Source organism: Stegodyphus dumicola, chromosome 3 (assembly GCF_044657685.1).
Source record: "Stegodyphus dumicola isolate Sdum_Otavi_A_Nest chromosome 3, ASM4465768v1".
NCBI lineage: Eukaryota > Metazoa > Arthropoda > Arachnida > Araneae > Eresidae > Stegodyphus > Stegodyphus dumicola.
In genome coordinates, this window is record NC_140770.1 from 170,880,566 (window position 1) to 170,900,176 (window position 19,611).

Genomic DNA, 19,611 nt, shown 5'->3' on the forward strand with positions numbered 1-19,611 from the left:
CTTGGGAGAGAATTAGATTTCAAATATTTTGTAATATCGTAGATTATAATAAAATTCTATGGATGTCAAAAACGTACTGGTGGAGATTCGAAAGAAAAATGTTTTTTTACGAAAGTGAAAAAATATTTATAGTAATTAACAAGTTAATCAGTGTGATTAATTAATAAATTTTGAAACTGATTTATAACATCTAACTTAAGACAAAATGTGAACGTTTGTTTAAAATTTTTATCTGCACCATAGCAAAATTACGAGTCGGCCATTTCTGTTGTTCTCATTTATAATGAGCTTTCTATGTTGTTTTTCTGCTTCGCTCTGTTCCAAATGTGACAGTTTCTTATAAAAAATTCACTGCGTAGTTATAATACCTACCTTTTCCTCCTGAAAACTAGAAGCATACTAATATTTCAATCGGCTTTTCTTCGAATCAATGATTTTACATATTCATGGTTTTGACGTAGTGTCATCGATATCTTTTATGAATAAATTACAATAAAATCATTAGGAGTTATTCAAATATTAATCAACCTTGTTGAATAAGGAAGCAATTTTTTAATGTTTATACACCATTCATGCACCATGCCAAAGAAATGTGAATTTTTTTTAAAAAGATATGCAACTTTTTTCCCAATGAAATATTACATAGAAAACAATTAACAGTTGGCTAACTCGGGAATACGCAGAGGTAACGAAAGAGTAATGGGCTTTATTATCTTATATGTGATATACTAGTATGCTCGTCAACCCATGTATTGTTTGGACTCACATCTGCATTTCCATTCTAAATACAACGTAATCAATGCAATCAGAAACAGTAGCTACAGCAGTACCTCAGCTTCAAAATGCAAATAGAAAGGGAGGAAGAAAAACTCTTTTCTGCTTTGAGAAATTATCTTCTTTCTCCCAATAAGTGAGAGCTCTAGACAAGGGGAGAATTCAGGTATACGAGCTGGGGAGGTCAATTCCGTAAGGAAATGGGTCATACCCTCCTTAGGCCCACTGCGGGAATGGTGATTACATTTTCTGTCCCTCCTCCTGTCCTCTCTCTCTTGAGGTCCACATTTTTATGGGTTCGAGTATAAAAAGACGGGTCAGAGTGAAATTTATCTCAAACTTTCACTTGTTTCAGTTTGGTAATTCTACTCCAAAGGATAGGTCGGAATAAGATTGAGTGCTTATCGTCAGGTAAGTGATGTTTTATAAAGAAGAATCTTGATTTTTTTTCCCGCTCGTTGCTTGCTAGGTATTCCTGAAATATTACTATGTATCTACATCGCACAGGAAAATCAATTTACGATTTACTTCATTTTTGGAATAGCGATTTTACTCTTCTTTGACAAAAAGATAATTTCGCACTTCAGTTTCTTAAGAATTCAGTTCCATTCGCATGCTCAAAGGAATGAAAACTGAAAACTTTGTAATTTACCTAAAATCATTTAATTCGTATCATCAAGCTAATAGACGAAATTTTAAAATTTTTGAAGAAATTATTATTTATGCAACTATTTCTCATTGTATTTTGTATAAAATTGTTTAGATATATCTGTGTTACTAGCAAAGTTCTGAAATTAATTTTAAGAAGCGAAGATAACTAAAAGTGAGTGATTTTTTAGTCCAAAGGGATTTGAGTTCCGAAGGACTATTACTTTCGTTTTGGCATTTTGCGTCGGACTCCTGTAAATATTTGTTCACTTTTCAAACTGTTGCCACCAAATGTTAGAGTCCTGCATTATATTTGAAGAAATTAAATAATGAAAAATCTGCATAAATGTATGTATATTTCTCGCATTGTGATAAAACAACGATATCTAGAACCATTCAATTTTGAATGACGTCATCCTACTGCGAATATAGGCATCTGAAATCCCAAATTTGAAATTTGGAATTTGTTTTATTATCGATTTCATATTTTGTAAAGTTTTAACGAATTTTTGAGTAGCAAACTCAACTATTTAAAAGCGGGCAATGGCAACACTCTACGGTTGGAGGGGGGACCGTTTTTTTATCTCCAGCGCGTCGAACTGTGAATCGGAAATTCTAAGCATACGCTCATTTTAAAATTATTTCGCGATATTGCTATTGAACTAAATTTTATGGTTTAAGTACAAAGAACATGATATTTAATAAATAAAGGTAACACACAAAACGTTAAAAAAAAACGCCCCTTTGGACGTAATTTAAAATCTGAAATATTTAAGATTTTTTTTAATGTTTTTTTAATAAATATATTTAATTAAGAAAATTAAAGATCTTGAAATGTATTTATTTCAAAATTACATTTTTACTTCTTATCGTATTAGTATTTAAGACTGTATAAGAGAAATTTCTAATGCAGTGAAATAAAAAATTCAGAGCTTTTCAAATGTGATATGAAACTTTATAATACAATTACTTTCCTTCTGTTTAGCATAGCTTCTCATTAAGTAACTTGAAAGCACTATTTTCTAATTATTTTTTTTTCCAAATCGACTTTTAATTAAATATATTTTTTATGTTTTTTAAAGATAATTCTGTAAGTTTTTAGGTAATTTAAATTGTTCTCGTATTTTAAATTATTAAATATCTTAATGATTCTTCCGCGTATTCTCTACGCAAAATAAACAAGAATGGTGCTTTATAAATACGATGAAATAACTCTATGTACAAAAAAGACTAATGACGTGAAAAGAAGTTTTACAACCCTGTCAAAGTCTTCTTTTGATAAATTCATTAAAGGATTTTTGGAAAGAATAATTTAACTAAAATGTTCTCGTAAAGTTTTAACTTGCTAAATATTTTCATAAAACATCCTTCCATCGAAACGACACGAAGGCTTAATTCGTGTTTCTCTGAAGGAAAAGTAATGGAAAATTTGCTTGGAATTCATATTTTATAATATAAATAATATTAAAATTTTATAATGTTTTTTTTGGATAAATTTACAGATAGATATGTTTTCCTGAACAGAAATTTGATTCGATTACGACGAATTTATTTTCCTGCAAATGAAGAGGCTTAACACGTAAAGCTGCATAAATATTTTTAATCTCCGAAAATTTAATTGCATTCGTACAGAAGTTCTGGAGCACACTTTTTTTTTTTTTAAAATTTGAAGTTCTAAATGCATTTTGTGCACATCGTCATTAATCAGCTTTGCAGATGTAGTGAAGACTGTTACTATCTTATGACAGAAAACGCGAAGAGAAAAAAATGTGCTTGGCATAGATGCACTTATTTGATCAATGTTTATTAATGTTTAACAATATTTTTCGAGAAACCATTGTGTTCAGTGAAATATTTCATTTAGTTTTGTTAACTTTACTGCTCATTGCTTTACACAGTTTGAGTTATGTTGTAATACAAAACAATAAAAAAGAACTGAGAGGTTTCAGATGTTAATGATCACTCAAAAAGGTGTGTTAAGGTGTTTTTTCCCCCACTCTCACTGAGTTCGCATTCCACCAGTCTGCTGTTACACCTCCTGCTAACCCTTTTTCTTTTTCTTTTTTTTTTTTTTTTTTTTTTTGTCTTTTTAGCTTTTTTTTTTTTTTTCTTTTTTTTTTTCGGGTATTATTAAGCATCACTTTCTTCGCACTTACACCATATACAATTCAAGAGCAAAATTACAAATTTTTAAAAGCAGCCTAGTAGTATACTTTTGGAATTCTGAATGCAAAGTTGAATGTTAGCATACCTTCCTCCGTTTTATTTCCCCTTCCCCGCCAGCTTTTTCTTTATCATATCAATGTTCAGTTTTCTTACTATGATGTTTTAGCGAAACATTTTTTTGTCTTTTTATTATTAACGTTTTGTGGGTTTACTTTATTTATTAAATATCCCGTCTTGGCGTTTACGTCATACGAAATTCGATTCAACACTAAAATCACAAATATTTAAAAACAGCATATCATTCAAATTTCCGATAGACAATCTCGCGCGCTGGAGATAAAAACGTTTCATTTGATACAGTGTTGCCATTGCTCGCTTTGAAATCGTTGAGTTTTTTAATCGAATATTCGTTAAATTTTACAAAATAGTCCACGGTTCGATTCCCGGAAACGGCGTTTGCTCATTTTTCATCTTTTCGGCTTTTCCAATGAACCTAATGTCTCTACTATTATAATTAGAAATTAATTAAGTACATATGTTTATTTATTATTACATCATTGTTGTACTGTTTTTCTTCGAGGAATCGCCTTTAAAAATATTTTTTTTAAATTATTTTTAAAAGTCTTTTAAAAACTGATAATTCTTTCGGGATTAAGATAAGCTGCTGAAAATAGCTGTCATTAATATGAGAAATAAAACAAACTGAAACTTCTCACACGATGAGATAAGAATACATGTGATGACTATTCATATATTTTCGGATCTCTAAAATTCTTCCCTATTCAAAAACTACCATTGAACAGACTAGTGGTTTTCAACCTACTTTGCCCCATGCACCCCTTTCACTGTAGAGACATGAGATTATTTTAAGCAGGAGGTATGAAAAATGAGCAATGCCCTCGTCGGGACTCGAACCTGGACCTTTCGAATACGCGCCGACTGTGCTACCGATTACTTAACTCAGGCACTCAGAGGAGGTAGAAAATATCTTATACCACTACTTCTGAAAGTTCATTTCCTTTTTCCTTTCCTAAACTCTAAAAATACGTACACATTTACATAAATTTAGATTACTCTTTAAGGTAATTTTTTAATTAAGCAGCAAACAGTATATCAAATGCTTAACAGCTAAATAAAAGGCTGACCTTATCGCTCTCTTGAAATTATAAAATTTCTGCCTGGTTAAGAACTCCTGCAATACACTATTTCATTTCTTTCCATGTTAGGCAAACTGCCAAATGCTTTATGATAATGCAAAAGTAAATTATCTTCCAAAATGCCGCTTTCACTGCATATACTTGTTCAAATCCATTATATGTAAGAATTTAATACCGGAAAGGCGACTTTGACTCTCTGACCTTTTCTTTTTTCACCTCCTAGCAACGCGGAAATCTTACTTCGCGAAGTTTTGATCTTGTGGTGAGAAACTAGGTTAACATCTTCCGACAGTTACATCATTTAGTGACGCAATACTATACATAGTTTTAAAAAAGCGGCATTTAAAAGTGGCGATATTTATGACATGAGGATGTCTTTTACATTTTTGTTTAAAGGCAAACCACTTTACCTGACATTTTTCTTTGTTTCATCAGATTATTTGAGTACAAAGGAGACATTCGGAACTATTCAGCATTTGCCTGCCTTTAATTTATATTCACACTAGCAACTACTCGGCCAACCTTCTTTTGGCTTTCAAATGTACCATAAAATACCTAAAGGGAACACTAAACATTAATTTTAAAACTGCACAGAATTTTACTCTGCAGAGCAACCTTATCAAAAAAAAACAAACAACAATAACAAAAAGAAAAAACAGAAATTTCAATAAAAACAGGATCATATATAAAAAAATTACAATAAAATAAGCAATTTAACCTTACCTTAACACAAATATTAATTATTCCTAATAAATAAATTATACAAATTCCCGCTGCAAAATCTTAATAATTCAAATGATAAAGGAAGTTAAGAACTTTGTTTCCTAAAAAAATCATGCAAAACTTTTTATATAATCAAAAATACGTATAATTACTCATATTTATATATATCAGCGTGGATCTATCATCTACTTTAAGTAATTGGTAGATTCACACTGATATATATGAAATAGATTGATACTAATGCAGTAGAGTGATACCGATGCAATACATTGATACTAGTGCAATAGATTGAAAATAATTTCTTAAAACTATTTGCATATGTTTCATGTCTCCCGCTTCAAAAATAACCTAATGACTCTACAAATGCGCCCGAACTAAAAGGTGGTGATAAATATTCGTCACCGCCAGGATCTGCCTATTGGGTCTCCTAATCCTCCTTCACCCTTAAAAAAGGGGAGTATATAAGGTATTTTTCTTCCTCATACCTTCGTGGTGTAATTGAAAGCATACTCGACGGTTATTCGAGAGGTCCAGGTTCGAGTGCCGGCGAGAGCACTGCATATTTCTCAGGTCTCCAGCATAAAAAAAAATGCTAATGACTCTACAACTTTAGCATCCAACAAACAGTTCTTTCAACAGCCAACTTTAAGGGAGTAAACTGCTAATAAACTCTCACCGATTTTGATTAACAAGTGGTTATAAATAAATTCTCATTTCCAGAAACTCTTTGATATGAGCTTCATCTTTTCAAAGTCTGGTTCTTCAGAGCAAGTCCCTGGAAGATATAGTAACGATTTCTTAAAACTCTTGAGTTGAGCTGCCATGCGACTTTATAATAACATTATTTTCTTTTGTAAGAACTTTGTCATAAGGTCTGATTTATTTTGTAGGAAGGGCCCTAAACTTTGACTAGGATTCAAGCCAAATCATTTCACAAACTTATAATTAATTCCCAGAGTTACCGAAACCCACAACTAACCTCAAATAATTTTTGATATATATTACCTTTTCTGCCCATTTTATTGCAACAGTTATTCGGAGAAGAATGTGAACTTACAAATGTAGCCTTCATACAATATTATTTTTTTATTTGTATGTCTTGTCCTCAGGATTTTTTTTTCCAATGACGGGCACTTGCCTATAACAGCATTGGCCACTACTTAGACCAGAAGTTGTGACCATTTTATTGTGGAGGCACCTAATAGGCGGCCACCGTTACTTCCTATGAAGGGACAGACAATTTTACATCCAATGCATTCTTCAGGTATCGAGCCCGGGTACTTTGGCATCGCAATCAGGCTTCCCTAACCACTATACCTTTTGGGCAACTTCCCAGGAATAATATCGATAAAATGCGAAATAAATAATTATTAAAAATCCTCACGACTATTCAAAGTTGCTTTTTCCCAAACTTATAATTAGTTCCCAGAGCTACTGAAATTCCCAACCAACCTCAAATAATTTATATTACGATAATAATAAATAATTATATTACGATTTTTTTTGCCCGTTTTCTTATTGAGCAATAGTTATCCGGAAACGAATGTAAACTGACAGATGCAGCCTTCACCTAATATTATATTTTTATTCAAGGCATTTAGTCCCCGGATATATTATTGATAAAAAATGAAATAATTAAATGCTGTAAATCTTCTCAGTTCTTCAAATATTAAACATTCTAGGCACGATTCGAAACCATATTGCTTTAAAAGTTAATTCATTTTTCCTTAGAAGAGTCTTAGTCCAATTGGATTATTTCCCGAAACGAGATTTTACTTCGTGCACAATTTTTGCCACCAAGTATTATCTCTTGCATTATGTTTACATAAATTAATTAATGAAGAACCTGCGTATATGTGCTCATATTCCTCACACTGGGGAAAAAACGAGGGTATATATGCCACCAAATGTTGAATAAAAACGTAGTGCACTCGAAAAAAGTGTCATTGGCTGTCGCCGAAAAGAGATCACTTAAAGTTATCGAAGCACACTTAACATTTGTTTTCTCGTATTTACCCCACACAGTTTATTTCTACTTATTTTTTAAAATTTGTATTTGCGCGTTATTTACGAACATAATTAGTTTTTCTTATTTGTATAATCAAGTTAAATTATTAAACATTCTGCTATCATTTCGTCGTGCTTTATTCTACGCATATTTTGTGCAACTAGTAGCAAATGCGTTTGAAATCTTAATAATAACAACAACTTTGTTCGAAATCAGTTGATTTCTTTATTTCATTAGGTTTTCCATTCTACTGCTATCAAAAATAATAAATAATACGAATGAATAAACATGCTATTAAAGAAAAATGGATGAAGGGACTAAAAGAAGCAAAGGAATTAAACATGGTTTTTAACAAAAATTAATCCAAATTACCACGAAACATGTTCTATAAAAATGGTCTTATTAGAAATTCAGATTCAAATTTTCATTATCATATGTTTTTTATCGAATTATCCTGCATAAATTAATATTTGCTATTGCAACTTAAGCCAGTAATTTGGTAAAAATAATTTTGAATATTTCATTAATTAGAAATTATTTACAATTGCTAGTTTTTACACTTATATCTAAAAACTGGTTGCATACGTTAGCATAAATGTGGTATATTATTGGGATGAGAAACGAGCATACAGTGGTCTACAAAGTTTTAACGCTAATTATTTCACAAATTTCAGCAAATATCTTAAACGACAATTGATATTATTAACTAGCACGATATCTTGACTTGGTTTCCAGTATGCTTTCGTTTGTTAAGGAACAGAATTGTCTTTGATCTAGTGAACGACTGCTGTCATAGATTCAAAAGATGAGAAAAGATTACCAATAAAATTTTACTATATAATGGGAAGCAATAAATTGTGACGGAGTTGGTGCTTTTCTTATGATCCAGAGAGAAAGCGATAATGATCTACTTGGTTTGGATAAGTTTCAACACAATCACAGAAGTTTCGAATTCTAAAGTCTCTAGTAAAAGACTATGATGACCTTCCCTGGATGAAGAAGAATAAACAAGAAATTAGTTTTGAAGAGCAGAAGGTATCTCATATTTCATGAAGTCTCAATGGATAGACTTTTAAAAAGAATGCAGTACAAGTCTTACCACATCATTATTTCAACGGCATAACTAAAGACTTGAGCGGTGTTTCAAAACATTAGTTACAAGAAGGAATTAAACAGCTGTGGGAATGTGACAACCATTGTTTAGATTTACCATGATTGGACCCTAAAGGCTACGAAGTAAGAGTGTTATTATCTTCAAATTTGATTTTGCAAGAACTTAGTCACAAAACATAAAATTATCAAAACAAACAGCCTTGTGTTTGAAGTATATTATTTAGTCAGTACTTCAATCGATTTCGAGGGCAAACATCTTCCTTTTCAGAGGCAAAATAATCTGCAAGGCTTGAACGAACAGGTGCATTGGTCAATTTTATATTCTACAGCAGTAAAGCTAATAAGGAGATAGCGCCATTTGTCGGGGGAAATAGTAACGAAATTGAAAACAATTAAGTTAACAGAATTTTAAAACCGTTAGGAACGACTAAATTGAGCTTAAAGTCATTAACTAAAGAAGATAAATCTCTCTGAATGTGAAAAGCTTCATGAAAATCCAATTCGCTTATTGAAGAAGCTTTTTGAATAGGTTCTGCAGACCAAAATCGAACTAATGATTAAATTTCCAACTATGATTAGTCTCTGAGGTATGTAATGAATAAAACTGATATTATTTATTAAGATCTGTAAGCAGTTCTTAGGTTTCTAAACAATCCTGTGCTATTTGAACTTAGATTTTAAAGTAAGTACTCAAATAATTTTGATGTCGCAGGTACAGTCTGTCTATCATAAGAAAAGCTCTCGCCAGTTCGTCTGCAGCTGTCTGTAGCCGCAGCTACAGACAGTATATGTGGCTACAGACAGTATATGTGTATAGTCTGTGCAGTAAAAGTATATGTTTATCATAGGTTTGTTTATTTATTTCAGTATAGGCCTCCGCCATGTTGGGTATGAGAATCATTAGTTTGGCGATGGCTGTCCTGTTCCTCACCGCCTTGGTCAACCAACAGGTTGAAGCTGGAAAGATAAAAAAGCTGATTGCTGCATCTGTGATTGCAGGAGCACTGAAACCCAGATTCGTTCCAGTTCCTATTCCGATACCCTTCAAGTTGAAAATACACAAAGGCGATAAAGTTGTTCCATATCCGTAAGTATCTGTTATTATCTAAAAGATAAATTAAGTTATAGTATAATCTCTAGACCTTACCTGACAAGAATTTTATGCAATGGAATTCGAAAATTCCTAAACTATAATTAAAAAATATATACTTCGATTTTATAACAGATTTTCTTTAAGTATACAGTATTTACTCGTAGAATTGCTAGGTTACAACTCTGATGGAACGAGACGGCTTTCGTTCTAATGCGACCTAATAGGCTTCTATCGGAATTAAGTGCCGCCCCGCCCTTGATCAATCCACAATGTTGCGACCCCACAGAGCAAGGGCAGACAAGACAGTACCAGTACAGTCCCTGCCGAACCTTACTCTGTCCTGAGAGCCCTTATGCCCCGTGGTTGAGACTGCCTAAGTACAGTTCCTAACCAGTACTTCCCAGGCGTTCGCCTGAGTCCCCCGGGGGGGATTGCTAGGTTACAGCAAGAATATACAAAATATATCCTTTTATAAAAGGTTTGTTGGCTATAAGCAATGTATTTTTCACTACACTAATCCACACGGTACGTTCTCACATTTACTTTAACCTACTGAATGGGATATGCCTCACAGATGTGTAATGCTATTTCTTAGATCTTTCAGCTTCTAACAAACTTCGAACTCACTTTTTTTTCTTGTGTTCTTGAGTGAGACCCATGGTCCCTGACTCACACACACACACCAGAGGCCGCTCCTTCTACCTGGATATTCCGTACGAAGTGTTGCTGAACGGGCTCTGTACGGGACTCATCAGTGGCAGCGCAGACCCCACAGTCCCGACCCGGCTTTATACACAGCCTCAGCAAGGTGAAAATCTAGAAACGAAGTCAAAAAGATACGAAGTCACCTTCGCCTCGGGGCACCACTCCCTTGGCTACGGATTATTCAGAATCGGTGCCTTGCTTTACTTTGTCAGTCCCCGCCACAGGGACTATGAGGGCCAAACCCCCATCGAAGAGACCCACTTACCATCTACATATTAGCTCCACAACAGCCGAGGGAACGGACACGACAGTACCAGTACGGTCCCTGCCAAGCCCGAACCTACCTGAGTACAATAGTCGGGTTCTAGTCCTGTGAAGAGTGTTTATGTACCCCCGTGGTTGAGACTGCCTAGGTACAGATCCTAACCAGTGCTTCCCAGGACGTCTCCTGAGACTGTATTTCCATCCGCCTTCTGCTGCATTTGATAATCCCGTTATAAAATGCGATTCAGCAATGGTCAGACATTGATACTAGCAGCAGCCATAGGACCCATAAGTTTTTGTTCATTAATTACAGAAACTTTGCTCATATAATTACAGGAATGACGTATTTTAATTCTAATGCATTTGACAAATCATTCACATATTGATTTTACATGCTTAACTTAAAATGATACTTTTCCTTTATACACTCATTCCCAAAAAATAAATAGCAAAGGCAAAACACGGAATAAAACAAAAACTGTTTAATTATATGGCGTATGATCCAAGAGGTGGGTGTGGCATTACTAGACCACAACGCAAACAACAAAGCAAAGACGTACGAAAAATGCAAGTATTACAACCATCAAATATCGTAAAAGACCAAATGGATCGGAGGAATGTCTAATGGAAACATCGCTTTTATAACGGGTATGGTACCCTCTTTTAGCTGAAATACATGTTTGGCGGTAGTGCCCATTCCTGTAGTAATGCATGTGGGAGCTAGTGGAGGGTGCCTGGCGGCACTCAGGAACATTTTGAACATATTTGGTTACTTTATCTTTTGTTTGGTTATTTTACTTAGTTTTAAAAAATTAATCAATGCTACCAATTTTATAACCGAATTGTTTATCCCAATAAGCGATGTATTTTCCATGTTTTCATGTACAAACGGGTGAGACTTCGGCAATGTGATAAAAATATCCGAATGAATTTTTATCGCAATCATATTAAACAGTGTCAACTGTAATACGGTCACAGTCGACTGATTCACTTCATTAAAGTACAGGTATTTTGATATTAATTTGAAATATGTATTCTATGATAATCCACCTTTTTTTAACATCAAGCACGTTCAGTTATAAACCAGTTTTATATTCTGAGAAATACTACAATCGGTTTAAAGCAATATCATCTTTGTCCATCTTCTTCAAAGGGCGAATGTTTCTTATGTTTATATGCTTCCTTGGTTCCATAGATAAGAAAAACCATAAGCATCTAATTAACCTTTTATACTGAATGTTATTTTTAAAAGGTTAAACAGTAAAATATTAATAACACGTGGAATTTAAGATTTTTATTATCTTAATGTACAGAAAATTGTAATTTACCTCAGAAATATTGTACAGATTTTCGGATTCCGAATTACGAGGGCCATCCAGGAAGTAGATTACGTTTCCATCTGTGTCCGCTAGGAGCGGGGCTAGCGCGGCCATCTTGGGGTCAGAGCGTTGCGCAGCTCAGTCTGCATCTAGCCGTGCTAGTGAGAGGTTCGTGCTGTGCTCCGTTCAGATACTGTGACGGTTTGAAATGTCTGCGTTAATTGAAAATCCCGCGAGCTGCGAGGTGCGCTCAGTAATAAGGTTTCTGACTGCAAAAAACTGTAAACCGATAGAAATCTATCGGCAGCTTCGTGAAGTGTATGGGGACAACATTATCACTGAAGGTGGAGTGCGTCAGTGGGTCATAAGATTTCAAAATGGCCGAACCAATGTTCACGACGAAGATCGAAGTGGGAGACCCAGCATAGTGACCGCCGAACTTCTCGAAAAAGTCGATGCTAAAGTCCGTGAAAATCGAAATTTCACAATAACGGAACTTTCTTTGAGTTTTCCACAAATTTCGCGAAGTTTGTTGCACGAAATCATCAGCGAAAAGCTTGGTTACCACAAGTTTTGTGCAAGATGGATTCCAAAAATCTTGACAGAGGACCACAAAAATCAGCGAATGGCTGCAGCGTTGAACTTTTTGGACGCTTACCATAAGGATGGTGACTCTTTACTCGATCGCATCGTTACTGGTGACGAAACATGGGTGAAACATGTGAACTGTGAAACGAAATTGCAATCAATGCAGTGGGGGCACACAAGTTCTCCCCAAAAACCCAAGAAATGCATGCAAACAATGTCGGCAAGGAAGATGATGGCGACTGTTTTTTGGGACAGAAAAGGTGTAATTTTGGTGGACTTCCTGGAAAGAGGCACTACAATAAACTCTCAAAGGTATTGCCAAACTCTCCAAAAACTCAGAAGAGCAATTCAAAACAAGCGCAGAGGAATGTTGAGCTCTAAGATCTTGTTCATTCACGACAACGCCCGGCCCCACACGGCAAATGTCACTCGTAAAGTTCTTGAATCTTTTAAGTGGGAGTTGTTTCCTCATCCGCCGTACAGTCCCGACCTGGCACCGAGCGACTTCCACCTATTCCCAGCAATGAAGAAGTGGCTGGCTATGCAGCGTTTTGATGACGACGCACAGCTGCAAGAAGAGGTAACGAAGTGGTTGAAGGCGCAGGCGGCCGAATTTTTCGACGAAGGAATTTCCAAGCTCGTACATCGCTACGATAAATGCCTTAATTTGTATGGTGACTATGTAGAAAAGTAGTATTTGAGTGTGGCTTTCATCTGTATATAATAAAATTTGTTTCCTATACTTTGTTTATTTTTTTATTCCAAAACGTAATCTACTTTCTGGATAGCCCTCGTAGATCACAAGATTTCCACGCGTTAACTGAAAAGGAAGCAGGACAGTATTTAACTTAAGGCTTAATTGTCAGTAAAATATAAAAATAATTTTCGCAACTTGAACTTTAGCATGATTGTTTATGGTACTTAGTTTTCTTCGCCCATATGATTTAATACAAAATCAAATATCCAATACTAATATTGTCTCCACTCTAGAATCACGAATCTGCATATTTTACTGCTTCATTTTCAAATATTGAAATGAGTTTGTTTTTAAATGAATAATAACTTTATACTAAACAAGACGGAAATGCATATCCTCTAAGATGTATATAAAAAATTATTATATAAAAGGTAACAAGTCTGGATTTTTCTAGCTATCAAATCTTTAAATTCGCTTTCTTCAAAATAACCATTTCCTAAAGCTCGGGTTTTAGCGAGATGTCGGAAATATTATCTGACCTAACATATTTATTTCAGCTATAAATGCCAAATTTATTTCGTATCCAGATACACCTTGTAAATTAATTAAGGCCAAGCACTTAAGGACTGCCTACCCAATTGCTTCGTATTATGAAACCGCGAATGAAGCCATCACAACACATATCATTTTACAATGAAAAGTACTTAATTAACTTCCTTGAGTAAACATGGACAGGAATCAAATGTTTTCTGGATAGTAATAATAATAATAATAAACCTGATGTGAACACCACATGGCTTCGTTGTAGAATTAAATTATGCGTATTTTTAACTGCACTTCATTTAAACTTGTTTATTTGAATTTTTCTAACTTGAATAACAAATCCCTCAAAACAAGATGAAAATGACATCAAAAACTGCAAACTTTGATATTAGATATCGAAGTTTATTTTTGTGGTAAGAGAGTCAAACTTCTTATAATTTTATGTTTTCAGAAGGAGTATAAAACTTTTCCAAGTTTAGACATAGGAATCGGGAAACCGCATTAAAAGTCAGATTACGTTATTTGTCGAAAACGAATTTTATTTTTTAAATTTTACATTATCAAAACATGAATATTTTCGTCATTTAAAACACTTCTGTAATTGGAAGTGTATGACTACGACCAACGATTGCGAAAATAAAGGCAGGGTAAGGACTTTTAAGCCGGGTAAAGGGTGGTTATATATATATAAAATGTTGTATGATCTTAAATTCATTTTAGTGCGAAAACAAGTTACTACTTACTTGCACAACTGCTTTGGTACTGACGATTGGGGTAAAAATAGGAGGTGCACATCTGGATGTTATAGCAGTCCTATGTAAAAAATTTTAACGCTATACGGCTAATCGTCTCTGAGTTAGGCGAGATACATACATATCGAAAAATACTTACATACGTCAAGAAAATATCCCTTTCGAATCCATTTTAAATTTATTTTATAATTCGTTTTGGATAAGGTGTGTGTATTTAATTATGGCAAAGCACACTAGGGCTATCTGCCTAAGGGGAGGGATGCCTTCGTGGAGGACTTTCTAAGGGAAACTGGCTCGTATACACCGTTTTGGATAAAAACAGTTCTTTGTTCTGTCACACAAAAAAAATTGTCCAAATGGGCTGGAGAACATTCAAAATGGATATTTCTGTTAAAATATGATACCAGAAAGTTTTCGAGATTGTAATATTTCCTTTACTTCGTACAAGAAAGTAAAAAACAATCAACTAAAAAGTTTAACTGTACTGTATAGTTACCATATTGTATAGTTACTTGATCTATACTGTATAGTTAAAACTATACTATGTTATTAATATAGGTTAAACTACACTAATAACAGATTAGAACTATACTAATAACAATAGGAAAAATAATGCTAATAACAACTTAAAACTGAACCAATAAATCTCTCTGAGATTTACAAAATAGAGTAAACAAAAAATTGTGCACCATGCAGTCAAATTAAATATGAAATTTCAAATAATTTTAGCTTAAAATAAATATATGTCTGTAGAGACAATATATAGCTGATTTTAAACTCTTTGGAAAAATCTTGGTAAAATGATTAAATTTTATGGTTAAATTTCTATGAAGGTATTAGGCTTCAAGGAAATCTTATATTCACAAGCTAAAGAAGTTAGAAGATTTTTTCTTTCAAAATAATATTAGAAATAATATTTTTTTTTTAATTTTGAGAAGTGTCCAACATGGAATGTTATTACAAATTATATGATCTGAAAGAACTAACATATAACATTTCCATGCAAATTACTGAAGAAAATGTGATGTGTTGATGACAAAAATATTTATACAGATCAGTTTAGCTCAAAAATGTTTACACAGATCAGGCATATATAAGTGAATAGACAGATAGACAAAATGTTGAAGAACATGATCAACGTAACAATATGTAGCCATTATTTTGATTGCCAGAAAAAGAAAGATTCTCTACCGAAGTACTAGAAAAATGAATCTTTCATTAATTAACCGTATTGCAAATGTTCATACAAATTATCAAGTGAATATATTATAAATTTAGGTGTAACATAAGTTAGATTAATCAGGTATATTTTTAAAAATAACATTGATATATAAATTAGTATTAAATTCATTTATCGTTTTCTAATTGAGCAGTTTATTGAACATTATAAATTAAAGATCTTACGGAATATCGTGCAGTGATTATCAATTAAATTATTTATTTTCCTTATGTCTTGTGCAGTAGCAATACTTGCCGAATCGCGATAACGATAAATGTCTGGTGACAAAATTTTATGATGAAATGATGTAATGATCCAAATATTTAGAAAGACTCTGTTACAGGTGTTTCTAATGTTAGAAATAATAAAATAGTATTGGGTTAGTCTCCGCGGTGCATCCTGAGCAACGTTCACGATAATGAGATGGTTAAAAGACAGATGAGTTAGATATTTTCGATTAATTACTCCGAGAATTTACCCGGTCATTAAAAATTTATAATAATAAAATATTACTTTAAACTCTTTGCCAGTTCTCATTTTACACGATTTTGAAATAAATTTGCTATCTAATAATTTGAAGAATGATATGCTTCAAACGATCATTTTGGCATTATCGAAACTGCACAGGTTATGCATTTATGTTATTTTTTAAAACTATATGAAAAACACGAAAAGTGAAAATCAGTTTTTACTAGTTACTTTCTGTTCATTTTACAGAGTGTATAGTCATTCATTCTCACAAGAAGCCCACTATGAAGGAGGTGGAGGATACGGAGGTGGAGGCTTTGGAGACGGAGGTTACGGAGGTGGAGGTTTCGGAGGTGGAGGAAGTTACGGAGGAGGTAGTGAGTGGTGGTAAAATAAACTATTAGATAGTACTTTGTGCCAAGCTATCAATCATCTTCATGAAGGAATCCATTTTTCTGTTGTAAGAATTATAACTTTACTGCATTTCTAGTGTGTACATAAATGTTGCCATTTGCATTTTGTATAAATATTATTCACTTGTTAAATAAAATGTTTCCTAAATAACTTTTCGTTTTGATTATTTACGTATGCTTATATACTTGTATAATAATAACTCTGGTTAACAAAGACATATGTTATGTTTCTTATTCGAAATCCAAAATTCTTAATAACAGTAATCCTTATTTTTTTTATACTTCCTGTTTATGCAAAATGTGTATGCCGCCAGCTACTCTTACACAAGTTGCTCCTGCATCTTAAGCCAGTTATACTAATTATGTTCGCACATTTTTAGACGATATTCATAGTGTTTTACCTAAAATTTTTCCATTTGATAACCTTTAGTCTTCACTATCTTTCTGCACCGTTATTTCCAAGATAATAAAGCTTTTTTTAGCAACGGAAGAGGTATTTTACCCCATTCCTCCTAAACACCTTTCTAAAGTCCAAGAAAGGCTGTAGGTCGACATCTGTACAATCCGCTTATTAAAAGTACAAAAGCGCAGAATTCCTTGGAGGTACATCAAGAGATTTAGTAGGGATGAGAGTGAAATGTTTGGACCTGATACACGTTTCTTGTTCCATTTTTTTTCAGGAAATTAACAGTGGATTTTGACTTCCAGCTGCTAGTTTTGTCTTGATGAAGTTCTACCGATTGATGGCATTGTGATTAAAGAGAAAATATTTCATATTTGAAAACTGGGTGTAAAATATGTTTCCGTTAATATATGGAGTTGACCTTAACAGTTTGCTGCATATATGGAGTTGACCTTAACAGTTTGCTATTTAATTTTTATTTGTCGTTGTATTAAAAAGAAGCAACCATCACAAATCCCTTTGAAAAACTTTCTTCGGGTTCTTTGAACCATATTCTAAGGATTTTTTTCCTTCTCTTTGACGATAATAAATGGATCTCTTTTTATAGCGATCATTTAAATATACCTAAGATTCATCTATTCTGACAACATTTCTCCATTTTTGTTCTAATAATTGTTTCTCATTGGGAACTCTACATTACGTTCTGCTTTCGGTGGTATGTCGTGGAGCAAGACGATGCTCATTACGTTTTTCATCTTTTTAAGGTTCAAATCAGCGTTAATCATTTTGCTTACAGTTGACACTGAGCATTGTGCAACTGTGATTATGCAACTGTTCTTCCAAGATTTTCTTTCAAGATTGCAGTTCTTACCTTTGCAACATCCCAAACATTTCGTTTTTTCCTTGGATATCTATTTTGAACAATTTTTCTCATTGAAGCCAAACTTTGACTTCCCCCCCCCTTTCTTATTTAAAATATTATCTATCGTTGCTTTAGATACCGAAACACCACGGCTTTCACAGTATTTTTGAATACCCAAATACGAATAATTTTCTTTGGAAAGAGCAGAAACATAGCCTTTCGTCCATTTCTTCTTTAAAAACGCCATTTTGCATGAAAACGAATTTGTCAAATAGCAAACGATAATTTACTTTTTCAAAAATATAGTTGGAGTTAAGAAGTATTTTACATACCTGCAATTTTTTATAGCAAATGAAGTCGTCTAAAAAATGTGCGAACAGCCTCTGTGAATAAGGTACAGTGATATCTCGTTAATGTCCTCTCTGAAATACGTCCTATTTGGGCGTGAAAAGTTTTGTTTGATATATGACATTTTTTGGATATTTCTTTTTTGGTGAGCACACTACTTTACCTCTTACGAAACAAAGCTATGATTGCCCATGCACGTTAGTACGTCTGTTTCTACTATATACTTCATAATCAACGTTATAAATCTAAAATTTCAAATGATTTTGTTCTTTTTTTCGAGTAAATTTCAATCCTAAATTCGTTAGCAATAAATTTTAGGAAAACTAATGAGAAAAGTCAAGTTTAGCTGAATACTGCTTTCGCTTTCAAGAAAAATCTTATTTCGATTTAGAAACCGGTGGTTGATTATGCTTCCGATCTCTTGAACAGAACGCGGGTTGTGATTCAGAGTATGATGAACCTTTGTTCTTGTGAGCGTTGGCTTCTTCCAGCATTTTGATTTTTAGCATTTCTGGAGAAGGCAGTTCATTACAGGATTCCATGGCGATTCCAAAACTTTTCTAAGAGTCCGGTATGATATTCAAAAGCAATATTATTAGTAAATCATCCGTAATGTTGATTTCTATTTCTTTGAATTTGTCGAGAAGTGTAATATAATCAGCCATTTCTTCAGAATCAATCATTTTTGTAAAAAGATACTTTTTTAGAATTGTGGTCTATCTATCTGGCCTTGCGCTTATTGACTCTCTGCTTAAGCTTATTGACTACGAGCGTTTCGTTGGCAGAAAAAAGCTGGCAAAAGGCTTTTACTTATTTAAGTAAAAGTATTAGCAAATTCTATAGATTTCTAAACCGGTAGGTAGAGACAGCAATTTGAATTTGAATTTCTATGGATAAGTTCTTAACGTTTTTGAACGATGATTCTATTCAGAGAGCCAAAAGAAATGTCGGAAGATTCTGAAAACAATTCTGCTGCATCAGAAATCTCAGGAAATTTAAAAATCGAAGATTTTGTAAAATAATTTGTAGACGCATTAGGATTTTTTGGAAGCAGGCAAGATGAAAAATTAGCAACCGCCTTCGCCGGAATCGAACCACAGACCTCTGGAATATCGGCCCAGTGTGCAGAACCACTACACCACGAAGGCACGCTAGGAAGGCGGGAGAAATGCCTCTTTTAAAGGGTTTTTAGGGGATTCAGTCGCCAAATCCTGGGTGTGGAGATTCATTATCCACGACCCTTTTAGTTTCAGTGCCACTGTAGAGACATTGGGTATATTTGGAAGCAGGCAAAATAAAAAATTAGCAACGCCTTCACCGGGAATCGAATTACGGACCTCTGGAATAC

General features: G+C 33.6%; 1 protein-coding gene across 2 annotated transcripts; it reads left to right on the forward strand.

Moving 5' to 3' along the window:
* Positions 1 to 1,029: 1,029 nt before the first annotated feature.
* LOC118185867 (uncharacterized) lies at positions 1,030 to 16,801 on the forward strand. 2 transcript variants are annotated; one of them, XM_035355783.2, is made up of 3 exons: positions 1,030 to 1,185; positions 9,457 to 9,676; positions 16,487 to 16,801. In XM_035355783.2, the coding sequence occupies exons 2-3, from the start codon at positions 9,471 to 9,473 to the stop codon at positions 16,626 to 16,628; spliced, it is 348 nt and encodes a 115-aa protein (XP_035211674.1). In that variant the 5' UTR covers positions 1,030 to 1,185; positions 9,457 to 9,470; the 3' UTR covers positions 16,629 to 16,801. The 2 variants fall into 2 exon arrangements, with proteins under 2 accessions (XP_035211674.1, XP_035211676.1); XM_035355785.2 differs by having other exon boundaries at positions 1,036 to 1,185; positions 9,462 to 9,676.
* Positions 16,802 to 19,611: the final 2,810 nt, after the last annotated feature.